Below are 22,034 nucleotides of genomic sequence, written 5' to 3'. Positions count from 1 at the left end.
ACTTAACATAATCGGGGGTGCAGACATTACGGAAAAATCGAGTCACATGATCCAAAATAGAAAACAAGCAAAAGAACACATCTGGCCTGAGGTCATGGCTGATTGTGGTCCCATGCTCTCCCATTTCCCAGACTGTATGCTCTTCCTTTTCCATGCAAGATGAGTGCTTCAGTGTTGAGTTCTGCACACGAGTCAACCTGACATTGTTACAAACATAACTAGTTCAAGTAGAGCGATCCTTAAAGGAAACAATGGACCCCAATGGACATTGTTATCTCATTCACACACTCGCTCCCTCGTTCTCATCTGCTCTTGCTCTCATTCGCTCTTGCGCTCTTTCTGTATTTCTGTCTGTCTTTCTGGCGACCCGCCAGGCGGCCCGTCTGTCTTACTGTATGTGTGTCTGTCTGTCTGTTCAGCGATCAACAGATTGTAGCAGCGGAGAACAGGTGGTACTTTGAATGGGATTTCTCTGGAATTCGTCCTGCATCCCAGAGGATCCACTTCTGCCACACAATGTGACTACTCGACCACACTCTCACAGATGGGGCAACATTTAGACTGTGTACACGATACGAGACAACCCCCTCCCTCCCTCCCAAACACCTCCAAAACCATGTTGGAGGCATGCCTTGTTGGACACCACGTTATGGGCTGCAGTACAGAACCCTGGCGCCTCCTCGCATGAGGCTGATGAATTCCTGCTGGCTCGGACGAGGTCCTGCTTCCCTGGTGTCAGTAAGAAATGTGTTCCAAGCCGGAGCTGGAGGTGTCATTTGAAAGCATTGCGCAGATACAGAGCCTACAGTTGTGTACATGCAGTCCTACACCCTGGATACCTTGAAGCAATACCTTGGGTTGTGAGGGTTCAGGGTTGGGTGGTGCTGTCGTAACTGAGCCTGTGGCTGAGGGCGCTCCAGCTCAGTGGTGCCAAGTCTTGAGTGTAGTTGTAGTTCAGAATCGCTTTGTGGACTCCAGGTTGTGCGCCAAACCGTTAACTTTGATCACCTTTATCCTTGTCCCCCTTAGTCAGGCAGTATATGTTATGCTATGAAGCTAAATTGCCCATAAGCCCTTTGAATAAGGCATTTTTTTACTTGCCTATTGCTTTTTTTCGCCCTAATCTTGAACTGAATGGTTCTAAATTGCACTGAAGGATTTTACAGGGTGATTATGCATAGCTGCATCAAATTAAATCAATTATATTAGGTGAATGGTGATATACTTCTTCTTGGTGATGAATGCATTAGAAGTGTCTCTCCATAGCCAATAGGCAGGGAAGAGTACCTTGTATTGATGTGTCCAGCCTATTAAAGAAAAGCCTCTTAAGTCTTACCTACAGCACCCTTTTATCATCATCTATTGTCTTTTGGCCCAGAGCTGGTTTTGCCAGTTTGGATTGGATTCTTGTTTATTTGTTATTTTGTGACTCCTCCAAACAAAGATGTTTTTATAATTGAATCATGACAGAGTGAGCTCTCTAAAAGAAAGAGTTGGAGCTTTCTTCCCTCACTGTGTAGGTGGTGTCTGTGCAATGGCACTTGGGATCTGTATCATCCTCTGCCTGCAGTAGGGCTGGATGGTAATTCAATAGTATTTATTATTGTCTTTGTTTGAATGGTATTGCATCATCATTCAATTGAGATATTGAGTTATCTTGATACCCAGTTTTATACTCAAATTTGTACTAGGGCTGGGCAATTAATCAAATTTTGATCTCTATTTCGATTTTAGCTTTAAACGATCACAAAACTAGTGTAATATTTTTTATAGAAAGTGCAAAAGAACAGCTGGATACACATCTGTACATTATTTTAGATTTGAGCATTTTCTTTTTGACCAATTTGTCTATTTTTCTTTGGAGTGTTACTCCATATCGCCCAGCCTCATCCTGCAGTATATGTTGTGTACCGGTGGAGCTGCAGTTCCTTATTCTCTCAACATGCAGCCAAACAGAAAGGCAAGCACATCTTCATGCACATTCCGTCAGATGTTTAGCAGATAGAGCCTGTTTGGTAATCCTAGAGTTGCTGGTTCAAGCTCTTAGTCTTCTCCAGCCGTTAAGAATCCTTACTGCTACTTTCACACTGGCTGAATTTGTAATTTGATCGGCTATACAGTAATTAGGCGGGCAGAGCTTAGGGTTCAGGAAGTAAAGATCCCATAAATTGTTCTAATGCAGGGAGCTTCTCTTTTTTTTTTCTTTTTTCAAAATAACTAATCAATTACATAACGTACAATCAAATGAGGTATCCCCATTGTGAGGATGCTAAAGAATTATGTTTATTTTTCTGAATCATAAACCTTTTCTGAACCAAAGTTACCACCACAGTACCCAGTCTGCATTTTATGTTTGTTACTATGGCGATGGCAAACACGTCTTGGTCGAGAGCGTTGTGGTGTGAATAATTCATAGCATCTTGATCTCTGTATTATCATAACGATGCTTTGCTTTATCTCCTGTGACTATTAAATAAATATTTGTCCATTACGTACAATTATGTAGCCCGGCCGATTTCACTCAGGGGCAAAACAGTCCAGTTTGCTGCTTGTTTCGCAATGTGATTGATGTGGTACTCTTTGGAGCGTATTTATCTTTACCACACTGCTCCATGGAACTAGTGATCTTACCCACCAACTTAGATGTGGAAACAGCCTGGTTCTTTTGTCTTATTTTTTCCAGATGAGCTCTGAAGAAGTTGTCAATAGTTTGTAGTAATCTGGAGAGTTTCACATACATTTGAGTACTTCAAAAGCTTAAAGACCTCTAACAGGAAAACGTAGATGACAGAAATGGATTTCTACTAATCAGACAAATGAAGCTTCCCACTTCTTCTAACTATAGTGGCTCGCAGAGTATTTGTATCAGTCTGTAAAGTAGGGCTGTAACGATACATGTATTGAACCGAATCGGTACGGACTTCACTGTTCAGTGCATGGATTTACACGGAGCATACACGGTATACAATTAAATAAAACTGGCTTGCGAATTAATTAATGTAATGCAGAACTAATGTTAGATACGCAAGTTCTTCAGGGACAACTAAACTGCAGCCCTGATTGGCGCCTAGGTAGCCGAGCGTGTTATGGCGCACGTCGGGAACGTCGGCTTCTCTGACGTCTCTGGTATTTCCACAACGAGACCCGTAGTTGGGGTTATCTCAGCCATGGTTGAGAAGGAATTGGGGTGGAAAGAAACTTTGGCTTAGCCTTTGACTCCCTGAAGTACATGAACCGCGACATGGAGGCGAAAGGGATTAGCCCGCTGCCCGCTTTCGAGGCACCACCGCCTAGGTGCTGCCCGCTGTGGGGCTCCGGTGGGAGACAATTGCGGTCAATAATCGTGGGCAACAATCCCTTTCTCCTCCATGTCGCGGTTCGGTCTATTTCAGATTGTTGTGGAAGAACCAGAGACGTCGGAGAACCCTGACGCAGTCGTTTGAGCTTCATAATATCGTCTGGAAGCGCACACAGCTTTTGGCCGTGATAATATATATTATATGATCTAGATATCCATGTATAATATGATATTATTTGGATATGGAGCTCCGGGACTCCCGCTGGAGCACCCAGAGTGTTCTAGAATATTTACAGAACACGGCCAAAAGCTGTGTGCGCCTCGCCATTGCGATACATCCGCTGTAAACACGAGCGCATGGTGCTGCAAGCTGCACAGGGCCACACTCCCACCCTCCACCTTGAACCCCCTCTAAAAAACAGCACGTTTGTGGACAGGTCATTGGGGAACTGGCTCGTAGTGGCTGTTATTCTGTGTACTTTGCACTTTCATAAATAAGACATGCTGCATTTTCAGTTTTTAAATTATTGTCTTTTTTTGTTTACAAGTTAAGGGTGGAGTCTGGAGATGATGTGGGGTACTTATTGTTTACTGTAATTCGATTACACAGTTCAGGCTGTTGCAGCTAGCTCAGGGGAGGGACTGTATGACACTAGGTGTTACAACCTGAGACATGCACAATAAAAAAAGAATTGCCTTCTGCATTTTTGTTCGTTCTTTCCCCTTCATTGTACCGAACCGGGTTGTCTGAACCGAGGTATGAACCGAACCGTACCGTATTACACCCCTACTGTAAAGTAGGGCTGCAACAAAGAATCGATAAAATCGATTACTAAATGAGTTGGCAACGAATTTGGTCGTCGATTCGTTGTGTCGCGCGATTAATAAGTTACTCGTAGGCGCAGCACTGTTTACAGCCAGCCGCCGACAGGTTGGCTCATGGTTCATGCACGCCCACATCGATCTTTAGTGTGAGCGACCACGGCTTGTATTTTGGTCATATCTTAACACTGGACTGTAGGCCTACATAAAAGTGTTGTACCTTCACGGTCTTTGGGTTAAAAAAACTCCTTCAACCCAGTATCCGTGTTAGCCTGGCTCCGCCCGCCTAAGTACTTCCGCTGAATTTGAATTTCCCTTCAGTACTAGGTCTGGACCTGCTGTATGTAATTTGGTTTTCTGGTGCCGCCACAGCGGCCACCAATCAGCGAACAGAGGGCGTGTCTGAGAACAATGACGATAAAGTCGTACGCCAGTTCTCAGACACGCTACCGGTAGGTCGGTAGTTGATTTATAATGTGCAATTTTTCCCTGATAAATTAGATTCGACGAACAAAACCTGCAGCTGTCGTTGACGGACATTTTCGTGCAGACGCGCAAGGTGTTTGGTTTGTGCACAACCTGCGCGTGATTCCCGGCGCATGACATAAGTCACAACCAAACGTTAGCGATTGGTCATGGCAGATCCAGAGTGGCACTGGGCAGATCCAATCATTTTAAACTTCAACAGACACCCGCCTTCAAGTGAGTTAACGTTTGGTCCAGACTCTCTGTACAAATGAAATGAAGTGAAATACGAGAGTCTGGTAGAACCAGGCTATATCCGTGTAGTAGTCCAACCGAAAACTGTCAGCTGCTGCTGCTGCAGACATTGTGCATACGGGCTCGGATTCGGCACCGCGTGCATCAACAGTCATTCAAAGCAGCGGTAGTAATCACGCAACCGGACGGTGTAGAAAGTCCCGTCAGTTAAAAATAGTAATGCAGTTTTTAAATCCATGTTAAAATCGGCAGGATAAAGAGCTAGTTAGCTTAAAAAAAAAAATGGACCAATGGTCACAAACAGTGTCAAATGTGATGTGTTCAGGTCGGCTCAGTAATATGATTGATGCGTTCAAATGCAACAGAAAAAAGAAAAAAAAATGAGATTTTGGTGAAAACTTGTTTTCCCAGTAATATAAAATAGATAGTAAAGAAAGATAGAATTATGACCTGTTTAATGTCCTATATTGAACTATCATCATCTTATCAGCAATTAAAGCAATCTTACAAGTTCTATTTCAAGGAGTCTCAAAAATGGTATCAATAGGTTTGACCGGCTAACCATGGACATCCCTTATATACATATACAAGTATATCATACATTGTATGTTTTTTTTTTGTGTTATCCCAGTTATGTTTTTTTAATTGTTTTATTATTTAATATTACTTTTAATAGTTCCGGGACGTTGGAGCAATAACCTGGTGTTTTTATACTTCAGTCTGCACTGTGAATTTGAAGTAATGTTCAGTTTTTGAATAAAGATGCGGCAATTACAAATGTTTCTTTTTTTTATCCGATTCATCAATTAATCGAAAGAATAATCGACAGATTAATCGATTAGTAAAATAAACGTTAGTTGCAGCCCTACTGTAAAGTATACGATATGTTATTATTCCCAGTAGTTTTTGTACATTTGTGCTGCTTTCAGGTCTCTCGTAAAAGAGGTACCAAACCTCAATAAGAACTGAGTCAAGTACTGAATCAAGTACTGAGCTAGGTTAATCCTTTGGTTGAGAGCATCAATAATATTTCTGCGTCCAAACTTTTCAGCTGCCTCACTTTTATGTTTGGCCAAAAATAATATCAACATATAATGCTTGTTGGTTTAAATGTCTAAGCAGATTCAAGCTGTCAATGTTATTTCTTTTTTGCATGTCTAGTCATCTAAACATGAAACCAATTAGCGGCACCTCTAATTGGAAATCTGCTTTGAAACAAAACATGTGGCATAGAGTAGACCATGAAACTGTCTGCCTTTCACTGTTTTCTGTCTCCAAGGTCACCAAAAACACGTTTATTGGTACGCCTCCAGGTGTGTGTCTGTGTCTGTCTGTGGGCTCACGAGGAGGAGACCCTGTTAAAGCGTTTCTGCTGTCCTCTGCTAGCACGGCAGATTCTGGCAAGCCTTCCTGGCTTGCCGTGATGCTGTCCTTGGTGCTGCTGCTCTCTCGCTCTCTCACACACATCCACACTCGTATGACTCACTCTCATAACAGAGGCACATGCATGCATGCACATGCAGACTCCTCCACTGTAGGAGACGGTGGTCTTTATGTATGATGATGTCGTGGAGGACATGGGCTAGCTGGTAGTTTCCCCATTAGGAGCAGCGACCCTCCTCTGTGATGTTGGGCCCAGCAGGGCTTCTGCCCCCAGTCCTGGGCTGGTCTGAATGTCATCTGGTCGTTCACATCCGCCATGTCTGATGCACAGTGGCAGTTCAGAGCACCAATTGGGTCGAGAGTCCGAATGCTGCCTGTACCACCAGCTTGCAACTAGCCGAAGCTCTATATATAATTAAATTTCAATATGCCAGTTGTAAGCACATTTTCTAAAAATAACAAAACTGTTCTTATAACTGTTGTTATCACCTATTGGTTGCGAGTAAAATCGATCCGTGATTGATATTCTCCTTGTGTCTGTACTACTGAGTCCGTTGTTTTTTTTTACTGCAGGGCAATTCTCCTGCAGTATGCTCTGTAACCAGCAGGGAGCAGCAGAGTGCTATTATTATTTTCGTATTGCTATATTTTTTCAATTGGTCTTGGCTCATTCTGAGCCCTAATGCAATTTCTTTTTTTAGCAGCCTCTGTTGAATTACTCGGGCTAAGAGCCCCACTTGCCAATTTCGTAAAGAACAGTGCTAAACATTTATTAAAGATGATGAGCCCAACAGCCAAACTTGGGTATGTTACTTTTTTTATTTATTTAATAGCCATAAATATAAAAGGAAACTGACTGAATAGGTTGATTCCATTCATGTGTTGGAGGGTGTAGGTACACCCATACATCAGGGTAGCCTACTCCCTTCTTCCATTTCCTTACTAACAAGAAAGGGAAAAGGGGTAACATTGTGTATCATTATGCTAGCTTATAGTGTGTGTTTTTGTATATGTGGGTGCATATACCAACCAGCATGCAGTAGTGTAACTTTACAATATAGCTCAGAGAAGTTTACTGAATAAATGTACTGAATATCTACTTTGACTGAACGTAATATATCTGAAGAAGTCTTGCTGTGTTTTCGTCTCATCAATATGCCAACGGCAGCGTAGGTTACCACAAAGGTTATTTGAATTGCATGCAATGCAAACAGTACAGGAATGGTTGCTTTAATTCAGCCGTAATACAGCTGAGGGCGGGAGCCAATGAGGGCTAGTCTTAATTCAAGCCTCATCCCTCTGCATTAGCATCTGCTGGATGCGGTCTTCCCTCTCTGTCTCTCTTACTCTGCCCCCCTCTCCGTCTACGTCCCACGCCCGTTTGTTCTGGGTCTCTTTTAAATATTGATTGAGAGACTCATCGGGAGGACGTTAATAGCCTCGGTTTGCACCCGTCTTCACTTGGCTGCAGCCCCGCCCTGGCAGCTTGGAGGCTGCCATTGTTTTTCATCATGCAGAGGGGGCCTGGGGTAGCACCAAGAACACGCCTCACACAAGACAGAAGATACTGACATCGCTGCTGCGTTGGTGTATTCTACTGCCTATCACTGCACAAAAAACGCAAATGCAGACGTATTCGCAGAAATTCAGAGTGTCTCTCATTCCTGGGTGTTCTCGGAAGTGTGTGTGTGTTAGTGTGTGTGTGTGTGTGTGTGTGTGTGTGCACTCCGCACACAATGGCACAAGTTTAAACAGTTTGAGTGTCTGATTTTGGCTCGGCCAGTGATCAGTCATTTAGAACCTAAGTGGATGTACGCTGCGCACCAGGAGTATATACACATGCGCACGCATTGACGCTCGATCAGTTTAGTAATTAACACATTAGTCCAAGTTGTGTTGCTTGCTTTGCGGTGCCTTTGGCAGGTTGTGTTTTTCTGTGGTAGCTGTAGCGCTGCTCCTATAATTGGGTGTAATCTCCTTCTCTTCATGTTGAATTGAACTAATATAAAGAGACGACTATTAAAGCAGTATGCTTGTTGGCAGCATGTCGCGGATGGTGGGTGAAGTCGCCGCTGTGAGGACAACAAAGTGTGTTTTCTGTGAAGACGCTGTTACAACGGGTTTGTACGAAAAACAGTCCCTGGAGGTGTTTATTTATGCATCCTTTGATTAGTGTTGAGACAAATGGATTTCGGATGGCTCGTGCATACAATACAGACAATATCCGTTCACTTAAAATCTATGCATCCAATAATTTTTTTTTGTACCCATTCCTTCAGTAATGGGAAATAATAATACATTTAACTCGTACTGCTTTTCATTCGGTTATGGGATTGCAAGGCCTCCAGTGCTCAGCAGAACCCAATGGGACGGCATGGTCACATGTTGTGATATCTGTGCTGTGATTGGTTAATGCCCCGTCTCGTGCTGTATTGAGGGATGTCTCTGCTGCTCTGTTTGTCAGGCTGGTGTCTTGCTCACGTGATCTTCAGCAAGACAACGCGTGCCATATTAAATCAAGCTCCTAGCAGCTGCAGAAAGCCCCCCCACTGTGTATTTATTTGTCTCATTGTTTCTGAGTCCCGGTAACAACAGAAGTACAGATTAATATTTATCAATCTTTCTTGTATTGAATATTGTGTATGAATACTGTAGTATTTTTGTTAACACGCTCATACTTTATTTACATACTTTATTACATAATTAATTATTTGGTTTTTATATCAAATGCCTTTATTTTGTATGTGTTTTCTGCCCTTAAATTGAGACAAATTTCAATTTGTTTGCTTCATTTCAACCACATTTCTCCCGAAAAAATATACAAATTCTATTGACATTCCCATAATTGAGTTGATACTCGGAATGGAAACCATTTCGAGCCTTCACTGAACAAGCCTTACTAAGTGATCCTCTGGCTGAGGGCAGCAATTCAGCACCTAGCCCAAAAACCCAATCCAGGATGGACCTAATTTGCCGAAGCCAGCAAAACAGGAAAGCATTTCATCTCTAATCATCCTCTTTGCATCCTCTTAGCTGCGGCCTGTTATCATTTGTGCACCTCACCTAGACAAACACGCCGTTATTCTTTTTCGTACGGAGAATAAAATTCACATTCCACTGCTGAAAGAGCATTTTCCACGAACTCCGGTAAATTAGCCTAAAGGCCTGAGATTTGTCAACTGATTGATCGAATTTCGATATCGATTTCGATTTCGGTCACAAAACTAATATAATCAAGTTTTCTTTTTTTCTTCTTTTTCTTTTTTAGAGTAGCTGGATACATATCTGTACATTATTATTCGATTTGAACATTTTTTTTTTTTACCATTTTGTGTATATGTTTAAGTCGAAATGTCCAAGTTCTCAGTTACTAAGTGTTTTTAGCGAGAGACATGCTGAATAAATACATCATGTTTTCAAACTCAAAAATAATCGTTCGAATAATCGTGATTTCAATATTGACCAAAATAATCGTGATCTATGATTTTTCCCATAACGGAGCAGCCCTACTCTGGGCTGTAAATGCTGTGGTTGATAGGCGCGTTTCACCAGCCCGTACTGTAGCCGAGGACGCCTGGCACAGAGAGCCCTGTATCAACTCAACCAGAGGACTCTATTTTCAGGGGAAAATGTTTTTGCGCGAGTCATTTACTTGTCTAAACTCAATCAACCCCTGCCGCGCCGCTCGACAGGTTCTGTTAATAGAGAATTCTCTCTCATGCTGGTGAAACGGGGAGATCCTGCGATGAGCCCGGCGTTTCCAGAGTCCTTTTTTTCATGTAATTCCATTCCAAACTGCCAGGTTATCAAATTGGGTTTGATTGATTTATCAGCACTCTTTTTCATCCGAGGATGTATCTGAGTTCACGCTTGGGTTTGCGGTCTGCCTCTTTGAAACACAATTTTCATAAACAATGATGTTTACAGACACATTCATATCCAATCGTTTCTGAGACTGGTCTGGACTGTATCCTTGACACATCATTTATTTATTAATCTTTTTGAAGTCTGCCACCAAACATGGCCAGATTTATTTTAATTGGATTTCTCAATAGTCCTAATGAGAATTTGTTAAAATATGTAAAGTATCTAATATTATTTTCTTCTTCTATCCATCACTCTGTAGAGCAGCAGTCCATTTCAGCGCGGCATAATTCAATCAAACTCGAAGCTTACTGCTGCTGAGCCTGTGTTTTTTTTTTTTTTTTTCAGACTACTCATATAAGGCTTAGTTCATCCCTCGCCCGAGAGCCGCATTAAGAAAACCTCTGCGCATTAGCGCTGGTGCATTATCACGGCCACATGGCTGTTTAGCCGCAGGCCGGACCAACCAGTCCGACTTGGCCGCCTTCCTGCTTTTCCACGCCCCGCTCCGAACAAGGACCCTGCAGCCGGACTCTGTCTTGAGCCCAGACCCCCCCCCCGATCCACATCACTAGGTCCAGTTGGTTTCTCTGGCTCTTTCCCTCTGTAGATGAACATGGTTCTGTTGGAACAGCTAATGTAGCTGGGGGTGGATCAGCATCTCTCTCTGGGGTGCTCGTTGGAGCGTGGGCGTCTCTGGAGAAGACTCCCACAAGGCTACGAACTGGCTGGAAACCAGCCCCTAGATTGGCCGTGGTTTGTAAAGGACCGTGGTGTGAGATGTTACCATTCAGATTCATTTTTGTGTAGAAAATAATTGCATTATTAATTATTTTGGCCATGTCCTTTGGCCATGTTCCACATGATGTAGAATGATTCATATGGATGAGGATGAAGACAATGACTTGGCAGGGTATAAGAATAAATTATCTAAGGATACTGCGCTTCATTGGAATCACACAGAGCGATGTTATGAGTCTAGGCGCAGACTTCACAGCTCACAGGTGAAGCAAGTGTTTTCTGTAAGGTTTCATTGTCACGGTTCTCTCATATATGGACCTCGACCTTCTTAGTGCTTCTATCGTTCGCTGCTTTTATGTTAATATACAGTATATCTATATATAAATATATGTGTCTAAAACCGTTCATCTCCCCAGGTCCGCGGTGGGCGTCATGGAACCTGGGGGTGTTCATGTGCATCCGCTGCGCCGGGATCCATCGCAACCTGGGGGTCCACATCGCCAGGGTCAAGTCTGTGAATCTGGACCAGTGGACCCCGGAACAGATCCAGGTAAAGAACCTCATTCAGTCCCTCTGGGACACGGCCACGCACAACCGTCAGCAGGCGGTTTATAGTAACATAACACCGAAGATATTAGATATTCACACTAGAGCCCGACCGATATAGAATTTTTAAGGCCGATACCGATACGAATATTTTGTGATATAAAAATCCGATATGCCGATATATATATATATATATATATATATATATATATATATATATATATATATATATATATATATATATATATATATATATATATATATATATATATATATATATATATATTAGAGATGCGCGGTTGGCGGTTGCAACCGCGGACTCCGCGGTTAAACCGCGGATCGGGCGGGTGACGTGACAAAAATTAATATTTTAATTAAATTCGGGCGGTTGGCGATTTAACCAACGAAATTCAAAAATATATACACATTGTTAAATGTCGTTACCTACTTCCAAGCACATTTTGAAATAATCCAATTCTCATCAGGCAGTAAATTGGCCTCTCTATCACACACACACACACACACACACACACACACACACACACACACACACACACACACTAACGGAAGCAAAAAAGTTTAAATTAAGTGACGATCCGTCCCATGTCGCGTCTCCACAAACCTGCAAGTTATGAGACAGCTGTCAGTATTGGAAGAAGCTTTAACGTCTCGTAGATGAAACTGCCTGGGTTATTTTGTTTCGTATAAGTTATATTTTAAAACAGCATTGTAGCCTACCACTCGTGGAATATGGAATTTCAAAGAGATGATGGAGTGATTTGACTCAGAAGTGACATCAGGCATTGGCAGCGCGAGATGTGCAGAACAAGTTAAACTTCTAGCTCAGTAACATCAACACCTAAGAAAGAAGGTAAGAAAAATAGTCGGAAAACTTTGATTTGCAAGGCAAGCAGGCAAGTGTTGGGCTTGTTACAGTAGCCTATATAGCCTTCAATGCGGTGAAATTTCGGAATTAATAGGCTTAGTCGGCGTTTCCTTAAAAGGCTATCTTTCATTTTGCAAAAAAAACAACACAGTAGGCTATATTACCATATTAAAATGGTGTACCAAATTGCGTTTTATTACAATGATAAAAAAGTGTAGGCCTACTAGCCTATGGTAAGGTCAGGTTTGCCGATGTGCTTGGCTATTTTAAAGTTTCTCCCTGTGCATCGATCGGAGACAGACGTCACTTCACTGATAATATTCTGGGGATAGGCTACAACATAGCCAATAGGCTTTCATACTAGGGACTTTATCCTTTAAATATCTTTGCGGCATTGGATCAGTCTCCTTTCAAGAACAGGCAAGAACTTTCTAGCCTCGCGTCAGCAGCGCATATACCTAAAAACAACAGGCGGATGGCGGGCGGGTGCGGTTTTGAAAATTGGTCAAAAAAATTGTTGCGGATGGATGGCGGGCGGATCAAGCGTTTTGTGATGCGGTTGCGGATGAAATAATAGCCCATCCACGCATCTCTAATATATATATATAAAAAAAAAAAATCCAGAAACGCGCAACAAAACAAACACATTTCCCTAACATTGGTTATTTGTAGTTATCCTTTAAATCCTTTTCACTCTCAGCTAACACGTAACAACAGCAAAACTGGACATGGTAGTCATGAATTAAGTCATGCTTATCGACTTTAGAGAATTGATGGGGATGTTCTTTTAATTGTTATTCAAGCAGTGTATGTCTCATGACAGTTGCCAACTTACCATGAACACACTTGCACACATGAACAACACCGATGATCACCGTCGATCTCCGTCATTCACTCTGCCTAACTCTGGCTGAATCAGCGGGTGAGGGCGTTACCAACTTTTTTTTTTTATTTTTTTTTTTTATATTCATTTATCGGCCATTAGAAATGCCGATACTGAATAGTTTGAAAAATGCCTAATATCGGCCGATAATATCGGCCTGCCGATATATCGGTCGGGCTCTAATTCACACAAACACCCTGACCGACACTAGTGCATGCACGTGCGTTGTTTAGAAGTAGCTCCTGACCTCAGATGTGACTGAGTAACGTTAAGTGCTGCACGTGAACTGCAACGTGGCGTGGTTGACCTCGAGCGCGTGTGTCAGAGTGTGACTGTCTGTGCTTAGGGGCTCTGTCCATCTATCACCTCCCTGAGTGGAATAGACGGCATGGTAATAATCACAGCTGACTAATTAATCCTGCATGGCTGATCAGTAAAACTCTGTCTCCCCCATTTATGCCATCATCTTCCCATCCATCAGCCACCTCTAATTCGGGCTTGACAGATTGTTTGTGCGTGTGTGTGTGTGTGTGTATGTGTGTGTGTGTGTCTTCCCCTTCCCCTCCGCTTTACCTTTGTAGGGGAACAAAGGTACAGCAATACAAGATGATATCAATATTGGCATTTAAGACTCTGCGGTCTCAGGGTTTAGATAATATCTCTATTGTAATACTGTGATGACATTTTAATCTGTTATGTCTGATATTGACACAGTCACTATTGCGTGAATGCCCTCTCTTGTTCTCCACACCTTGTTCTCCACAACACTTGGTTCTCGAATTCATAGCAAAAACGGGGTACTGTTCGAAAAGCACTGCATTTGATTCAGTAAATAATGCACAGCTGTATCCGGCCTCCCTCTCAAGGGAGAGACAAGTTCTCTCCCCCTTCCCTGGAGCTGAACAGTGCTGCTTTCTCCCCCCCCGCCCAGAGCATGGTGGACATCGGGAACAGACGGGCCCGCCTGATGTACGAGGCCCACCTCCCAGAGAGCTTCAGACGGCCCCAGACGGACCAGTATCCTGCAACTGGGGGGTGTGTGTGTGTGTGTGTGTGTGTGTGTGTTTTTTATTTACAACTTACATTGTCTTTGAATGAATTGCATGTGTTTGTTTGTCTATATGATCTATGGTTGATGTATGGATAGTTGCGACGTATTTATAAGGGTTCATTGACTAAACGCTCCAGTGATGCTCCATCAACGCCACCACAGGTGACGTTAGACAGCGAGGGGACCACCTGCTGTCAAACAGTGAGGCTTATCAATGAGTTAAAGCTAGGGTAGGCAGTCCTAGTCTTTTCCTTTTTTTTGTCCGAGCATTTGATTTATTGATTGCTGTCGGGAAAACGACAAACAAAAAAATGCTTCTAAAATAAATTGCCTACCCTAGCTTTAATAAGAGTCCAGCCTATGAATCTGTCTATATAGATAAGACCTCATGGCTTAAACAAAATGATCTTCCCTGCTAGAGTAATACAATCAAATGGAGCGAAATGCACTCGGAAGTCTGCATGAAATGCAAATGACCTATTACCATTCGTTGGCTCATTTCCACTGCCATATTATTCACCTCATAAAGACTTGGGTATGCCAGAAAGGGATTTTATATCCATCTAATCAACATCGCTACAGATTATGAGAGTGACGTAGTCACGTTTTAACCAATAATGTTTCACCCCCCCAGAGCCTGTAACCGGCTAATGCACATCTGGGATACACATACAGAAGTTGCAGTTGTCAGTTTTTATTTCTTTTCAACCCATTCAAATCCTCTTTGATCAAACCACATTCCCCTCTATTTTGCACAGTGGAAATATCTCATTATGTTTCCTTAGAATGTTGTCCTTGAACAGAAGCAAGACATATGGTCGGGCGCATGGCGTTGTCGCTCTCTATTTTTGCGCTGTGCAACAGCGTCTATGCTATAGTGCCTGCAGCATCTGTGGCTGTATGAGCAGCATATGCTTCGATCATGTCCTCCGGCAGGGCTGAGCTTGGGGCCCCCTCCCCACGCCCCCAGCCCGGCTGTAATGGCCTAACTCTGGGAACTGGGCGGGTGGTCATCACTCTGGACTCCGCGGGTCTGGAAAAGGCAGATAACGCATCCAGAATTACTGTGTGTGTGTGTGTAAAGGGTATGGGGCAGCGATGTTGAAAATGGGAGTCTTTTGTTGATTGCGGTTTTGTGCGGCTGTCTTTAATCTCTAAAATAATCGTGCGTGTGTGTGAGGGATGTATTTGGTTCAGCCTCTAAGAAGGATATCAGGCTGCTGTATGGGTCTGCGTGCGCGTTGTGAATAAAGATCTGGGAGTATTCTTTTTCCCCTGGCTTTGTTTTCCATTAGCATGTGAATCGTTGCGTCTTGCGCGCGTCCGGCGTGTTGAACACGCATCCCGGGGCCGTGCTTCTCTCTGCTACGTGTCAGAGTGCGGTGCTCTATCTGGTCATGACGACGATGTAAAGGCACCCCTCGCCAGAGATGTGCCCACCCGCCCACCCTGAGGGTAAATCATCTCCACAGCCCTACGTGGGAGACGGATCAGCGCGGGTGGTCGCCATTGTTCACATCCTTTGAAAGCCATGACCAGATTCAATGTTGGAGCCCGACGATTGGAGTTAAGAGACAGGAATTAGCCATATTAGTATGATTCATTTTTCTGGGATCCTCCCCTAGATCTTGATGGTAGAGTGGATGAGTCCTTAATGGTTAGAAAGAAGGGGAAGATTTTAGCAAGATTTGAGCATCTTCATATGAGGGCAAGGTAATTTCCTGTCCATGAACTCATTTTTAAGGACATTCCTTTTAAGTGCATGAAGATGCTTTTTGATGTGTATTGCGTGTGTTTTAACGGCAGCATGTGCCTTCATGCAGTGGTTATTAAACACTCTATTTTGCAAGGAAATGAAATCTCTCCTATAAAAGACAAGTTTTGTTTATTCTCATAAGTCAAGGTAGGACAACTATTGTCCTAACTGTAGTCTTGGTTATCAGGGATGTGAGATTTGTTAAACTCCAGTTAGAGCTTCCTCTTATTGGTTGCATTTATTTTTTCACTAAGAAGCTTAGTTACAGAATTATATTTGTTTTTTAAATGGCCTTAACGCCATTATATTTTATTTCTCAGTCATGGCATCAGGTTTTTGTTCTGCCGGAAAAATGGTTATCAATCCTCCCAGTTGTTTTTTCCCCCCTTTCTCATTTGTATTGATCTGAAAGCTTATCGATGTTGGAAAGTGTTAGGATGTAACCGGATGAGTTATAAGGGTAGTCTATCTGGTGTCTGATACCAAGCTGTCTCTTGAAAGTAAATTGTACCCCAAAGCAACCGTATCTTCCATTACAGTCTCTTGTGCTGCAGATTGCAATGTCTTTCCAATATACACCGGGTGTCTGGTTTATTCGCTACACCTTGGTACCACACTGGCAAAAAAACTAAAATAAATCAATATACAGTACTGCTCAGTTTTGTCAGAATTTAGCTAGGAACGAATGGCTTGTTTCCCCTTCAAATAGCCATGAGCAAGTACACCATAAGATCCAACCCGCTTCACGGGCCACAGAGCTCCTGTCCTTGGCTCAGCAGTGAGGGAAGAAAAGGCTGGAACATTGACTGAAAAGTGGTCAGTTGCTTCTGATTGTGTTTTGTAAGCAAGTCGTGAGACATGGTCCCTAACCCCTGAACACTCTCAGAGCCATGGAGGTCTTCATCCGGGACAAGTACGAGAGGAAGAAGTACTACGACAAGGACGCGGTCACCACGCCACCGGTGAGTATCCTCTCACACGCCGCACCCCCCACACCGCACTGCGCTAATGGTGTGTTCCTGAATCCTCCGACGCCAACCTTCCGAGTCGGAAGTCGGGAAATCTCCCAGCTTTCTTGCGGCATTTCTCGGAGGCACGCCCCCCTTTTTGTCATCATCTCTCGGAATTCTGAAAGTAGGCCGAGAGCAGTGATGACGCTCTCAACACGGGCGCTGTGCCCGTGGAGAGATTTATTTTCTTTGTATTTGTACCACTTTGCTCATATTAATGTTGATTTTAAATGCTCTTACACACTTGATTACATTGCTACTTTATTCCGGTCACCAATTCATGCATTGCACGGTCTTGCTGTGCGTGCAATACAATGTAAAGTTGTGTTGTTTGTTTTCGGGCTGGTTTTCTAGAAAGGCTAATGTAGCTAACAATTAACAACGACTAGTGATTCTGTCATGGTTCTGTTTCATGACACAATCACAAAGACGAACAGGAACGCTATAGAGACTGGAAATTACTTCTAAAGTGCAACTCGGAAGGCTGGCGTCTGAGGATTCAGGAACACACCTTTACACCGATGCACTCCCCGGTTCGACTTGTTATTTGATTTGCATTTTCAATTCCCTGTTTTGAACGGTCTGAGTGTTTTCTCTTTGTAACAGTTGTCAAATAATTATATTGAAAACCCTCGTGAAATCAAGTCTAATAAGGTTTATGAAACCATGGTACGCAGTGGTAAAACACTTATAATCCATGCCCCAGCGGAGGCAAAAACAAGCTTTTGTTTAGTTTTTATAAACAGAAAATAATAATACTAATTTAATTTAAACGAACAAGGAGATGGATAAAAGCCAAGTCAATGAATGATAAGGCTGATATCGGATATGCTCAAAAAAGCGTTAATTAAAAACAACGGCTCAGGATTTCCGATGAGCCTCTCTGAAGAACGGTCTTTCTAGTTTGACAAGTTCTGCTGATCTGATTTCCAGTAGGAGCGCCTCTTTCCATAATTGCGGCAAATGCCCGCGCCCCTCTGGTGGTGAATGTGGACCTGGGGAAGACTAGGAGAGTGACTCACAGATCTCACTCTTTTTTTCAGGCTCATAAGGGATCAACACATATGCTATGTGCATCTTGGTGCTTTAAAGGCGATTTAATAAAGGTTGGAAATATATTCTAGTGTGCTCTCATTTCTCAAAACGTGTTGGCAGTCTTTCAGCAGAATTTAGGACTGGTTTGAAGGTGTGATATTTGCTTTTGAGAAAGGTGGGAATAAAGGGAGTTGCACTAGTAGGGTGCTCTCGGCTGAGAAAAGCATGACGAGCGGCGTTCTTTATCTGCCGGTCGAAGGTGAGGTTCGTCTAGGTTGGACGGTGCTGATGGTGTTTGGGCCAATCAACACTGTTTTCCTCTGCCGAAGGTTGTTGTGCAGCTGTATGTGCTAACATTGAAAGGGCAGTAGGAAGGTAAGAACGTGAGGCGTCATGTCCATGACAAGCTAAAAAAAGAGCCCGCTCTAGCTGTTACAAATCAACATTTATGTGACAAACATCGGAGTGCTACCTCGCGCGGGACGCTGAGATGCTCTCAGGATCAATGTTTAGCAGAGCTGAGGTCCAAGGTTCCCCATACCTGGTGATCATCTTCCAACAGTGCAGAATCAGCCCAGCCAGGCTCCTACGCTGCCAGTCTCCAACATCCAGCCCAGCTCTGGCGCTGCCGCCCACGCTTATCATGGGCAGGGGGCTTAATTAACAAAGGAAGAGAGAGAGGAGAACATGGTGGTTCGGGGAACATTCAGCGGAAGGGCTTTGCCACAGGGATAACAGTACTTGATAATACTCAGAGAAGCCGGCCACCATTGCAGCAATAACCACGTTCTCAAAAGCATGCATTCTTTTTTTTGGGCACTTCATGTCAGTTCAATTTACTGTCCTCTTAACGATCTTCACTTTTAATCATGCATACACTCACTCTCTGTGTCCCTTCATTTAGAGGTAAATGTGTCATCGGTCTTCAGGGGTACTGTAATGCACACCGCAATACACAGAAATGTAATGCTCATTTTATCGCGGAACTCATACCCAGAGAGGTAGTTGATTGGTTTAAGCAGTTTTTTAGGCTGGGATTACTGCTCTTCGGTTGGTTGAAGATGATTCTATAGGGAAGGAATCCATTAAATGAAAAAAAGGTTAACCATGGGATTGATGACCAGCAGACCAACGGTAACCTTATGAGCCATTAACAGGGGATGCCCTCGTGTGTGTGTTATATAGAGACTGTTTTATAATGTAAGCCACTTAATCATGCTGCAATTAGATTACATTTAGTTGCAAATTAATGTTACGTGCAGTTCTATTTCTCGTTCTAGATTTAAAAGTATGCTGTGCTTGTTACCCGGTGATTCCGATTGGTTGGTTGTGTTCCGACAGCGAATCCCAATTCAGTCATTTCCCTTCAACACCAAGCACTGGGGCATGTATAGTGTGTGCTGCAGTCCTCTGTGGACACTGCGGCTTGTGTCTAGTGATCAGCAAACTAGCAAATAAAGGCCCCATGAGTGAATACAACATCCAGGCAACGTTTGTCAAGTCTTCAACTCCACCGACAGCAAAAAGCGAGAATGTACATAAATTATTCATTTATGATTATTCTTCACATCAGTGTATCCAATCAGAAGTTATGAATCTATGTTTTCCGTTGATATGCATGGGGACATAGTAATAATATGTAATGAATGTTCAATTTTCAGAGGTTAATGGTATATTGTAGCCCATATTGAATATGTTTGAAAATCACAAACGCAGTATCTCAGACGTTATTGAGAGGTTTCACAAGACCAGGGGCTGCTGCAGATTATCTTTTTGAAATTGTCAAAGGTGGGCAAAAATGAATTTTAATGAAAATCAATTTAATAAAGTGATGTAAATGAATTAAAATAAATCTTTGCTCAACTTTATGAGCTGTCCCTCTCAGAAGCTCATCTGCCCGCTGCCACTCCCTCTTTTGGCCAATTGGCATGAAAAGTTAATCAGTTATCAGTTTGCGCTTAATTGGCCAACAACCAGCCTACCCACCAGTTTAGGGCAAATCCATGCTGATCTTTTGCAGATGTCCATAACGGCCACAAGGAGAGACTCACCGACATTAACACTTGGTGGAGGTAATAATATCCTCATTTCATTGTCAGACACTAATAAAGTTATTTCAGTATTTTGAATTAAAAAATAATATTGCCAAATCTGTCTAAAAAATTAAACTAAAGTTTGGTTCACTTGTGTCAGATACGATTAAGTGATTAAAATATGCATAATTGAAATAATGCCAATCTCCGATTAATCTTAGCTCCCATCTTACTATTTAGTCATTTTAGGAGACGCTCATTTCTAATGCGACTACCAGATAAAGCAACAGGTCAGGGTTGGACACCTTGTTGAAGGATCTTAAAAAAACATCACCCTAATGGCCCGTCAATCTATGCACACCTGCGTCCCAATATATCCCTCTTTCAGCTATAATAGCCTCTCAAAATTGCCATTAAGGAACACATTAGGGAAATTGAGCGTTGCTAATAAAAGTGACACCTGCCTGTCAGGGGGGAAATGAGACTTGTGTGCAGAAGTCCTCTTCCCGGGTTGATGAGCAAGGTGAGCTGTCCATCTCATGGTGATGGAGTGTTGGCACGTGCGAATGCACCTTCCTTCTCGACGAGTGAGAATGTTTGTTTGGTGCCTGCATTCCAGCGAACCAGTGAGTGCTCTCGCCCAAGTCCCGGGCAACGTGTGGGCGTGTGAATGCTGACCCATCTGTCTTCAGAAGCTGGTGTGTTAATGAGACTGTGGGAATGTGTATGTGTGTACAAGGTTGTGTGTGTGTGAGTGTGTGTGTGTGTGTGTCTGTGGGGGTGTATAAAGCCTCTGCTGGAGCCGCCAGTGTGTCTTCAACACATGTTATTTAGCCTCAACCTGTGGATTGTTAGACTTGCAATGAATCAAGCAGCTGGAAACCAAAAACACACTTTCAACACACAAAGTTCTCTTTGTCTGTGTATCGATTCTCTTTCGGTATCTTTCACTCTTTTTCTCCTTGTTCCTTCTGTGTCTGTACGCAATGGTCTCATGCAGGCGCATACACGTGGGCATTGTTGTCCACGTTGATTTCTGCACGCATCTCATTCTCTTTGACCCTCAAACGCTCCCCTCTCTGTATCGGGTTCCCGGTGGCCAGACCGGGATCTAAGATCTGTTTCCACCACCTATGCAGAAACCATAGGTTTGATATACAAATAAAGGATTTAATACTCATTATCACTTCAAGGCATTTTTGTAATGGCAGAGGAGAGAGGGAGAGGGCTAGAGAGACACTCTGTGTGTGGGGTCCTGGACCTGCTTCCAGCTGACCCTGGTGGTCTCCAGGATGACCCAGATACTGGACTGTGTGTTTGTGTCAGGGTGTGTGTCGGCACAAGCAAAATGCCTCATTTGTAGGGTTCTCAAGTTCTGGTTGGTTGAGCGATTGGTTGGTCGATATGCACTTTTTTGACCAATTCTTATTGGTCAGACGATCGCTGGTGCTTCTTATATAAGGAGAAAGAAATTCTTAATCCATTATTTCTGGGACTGGAGGGACATATGCAGACTGATGTATTTTAATTTTCAGCAATGGGCTATATTGTTAGAAATAACATAAAGAAAGGAGGTCAAAACACCCCTGTTTTGACAACTTTGAATCACTCAAGGCAGGATTCTAGTCGACACTTAATCAACATTTACTCGGCTCCAAACTAATGGCACAAGGGAAAGACAAGTATGTAGGCATATCATCTAAACACGCTTTACTTTGAAGCTCTGCTTTAACCAAGTCGGACTCGGACCATGTGTGGATCTGAAACCCATTGACTTCCTCCAACGCGCACTCATGGGATATTTAAAGGGGACCTATTATGCTTTTTGGACTTTTCTCATGTTTAACCATACTAAAGTGTCAAATAATGACGTACATGCATTTCGACGTATTCCCTGCTGACAGTCTGAGGTGGCTGCCGCGCCCCCATATGCCTGGTCAAATCTGCCCGCGCGCGCGCTTCAAGGTAGGTAACCAATCACAACGGAGTTGGGTTGGCAGGAGGGG

The 22,034-nt window shown here is 43.1% G+C and overlaps 1 protein-coding gene across 4 annotated transcripts in view; it reads left to right on the top strand.

Moving 5' to 3' along the window:
• The window catches only part of smap1 (small ArfGAP 1), a 73,652-nt gene that overhangs the window by 2,585 nt on the left and 49,033 nt on the right, over positions 1 to 22,034 (top strand). For all 4 annotated transcript variants that reach the window (XM_030379542.1, XM_030379541.1, XM_030379538.1 and 1 more), the window contains exons 2-4: positions 11,245 to 11,378; positions 14,075 to 14,160; positions 16,837 to 16,912. In XM_030379542.1, coding sequence (XP_030235402.1) covers positions 11,245 to 11,378; positions 14,075 to 14,160; positions 16,837 to 16,912 — 296 coding nt within the window. The remainder of the gene's footprint in view (positions 1 to 11,244; positions 11,379 to 14,074; positions 14,161 to 16,836; positions 16,913 to 22,034) is intronic.

The sequence above is a fragment of the Gadus morhua genome, chromosome 15 (assembly GCF_902167405.1).
Source record: "Gadus morhua chromosome 15, gadMor3.0, whole genome shotgun sequence".
NCBI classification, from domain to species: domain Eukaryota; kingdom Metazoa; phylum Chordata; class Actinopteri; order Gadiformes; family Gadidae; genus Gadus; species Gadus morhua.
This window is presented reverse-complemented; position numbering and strand designations above follow the sequence as displayed.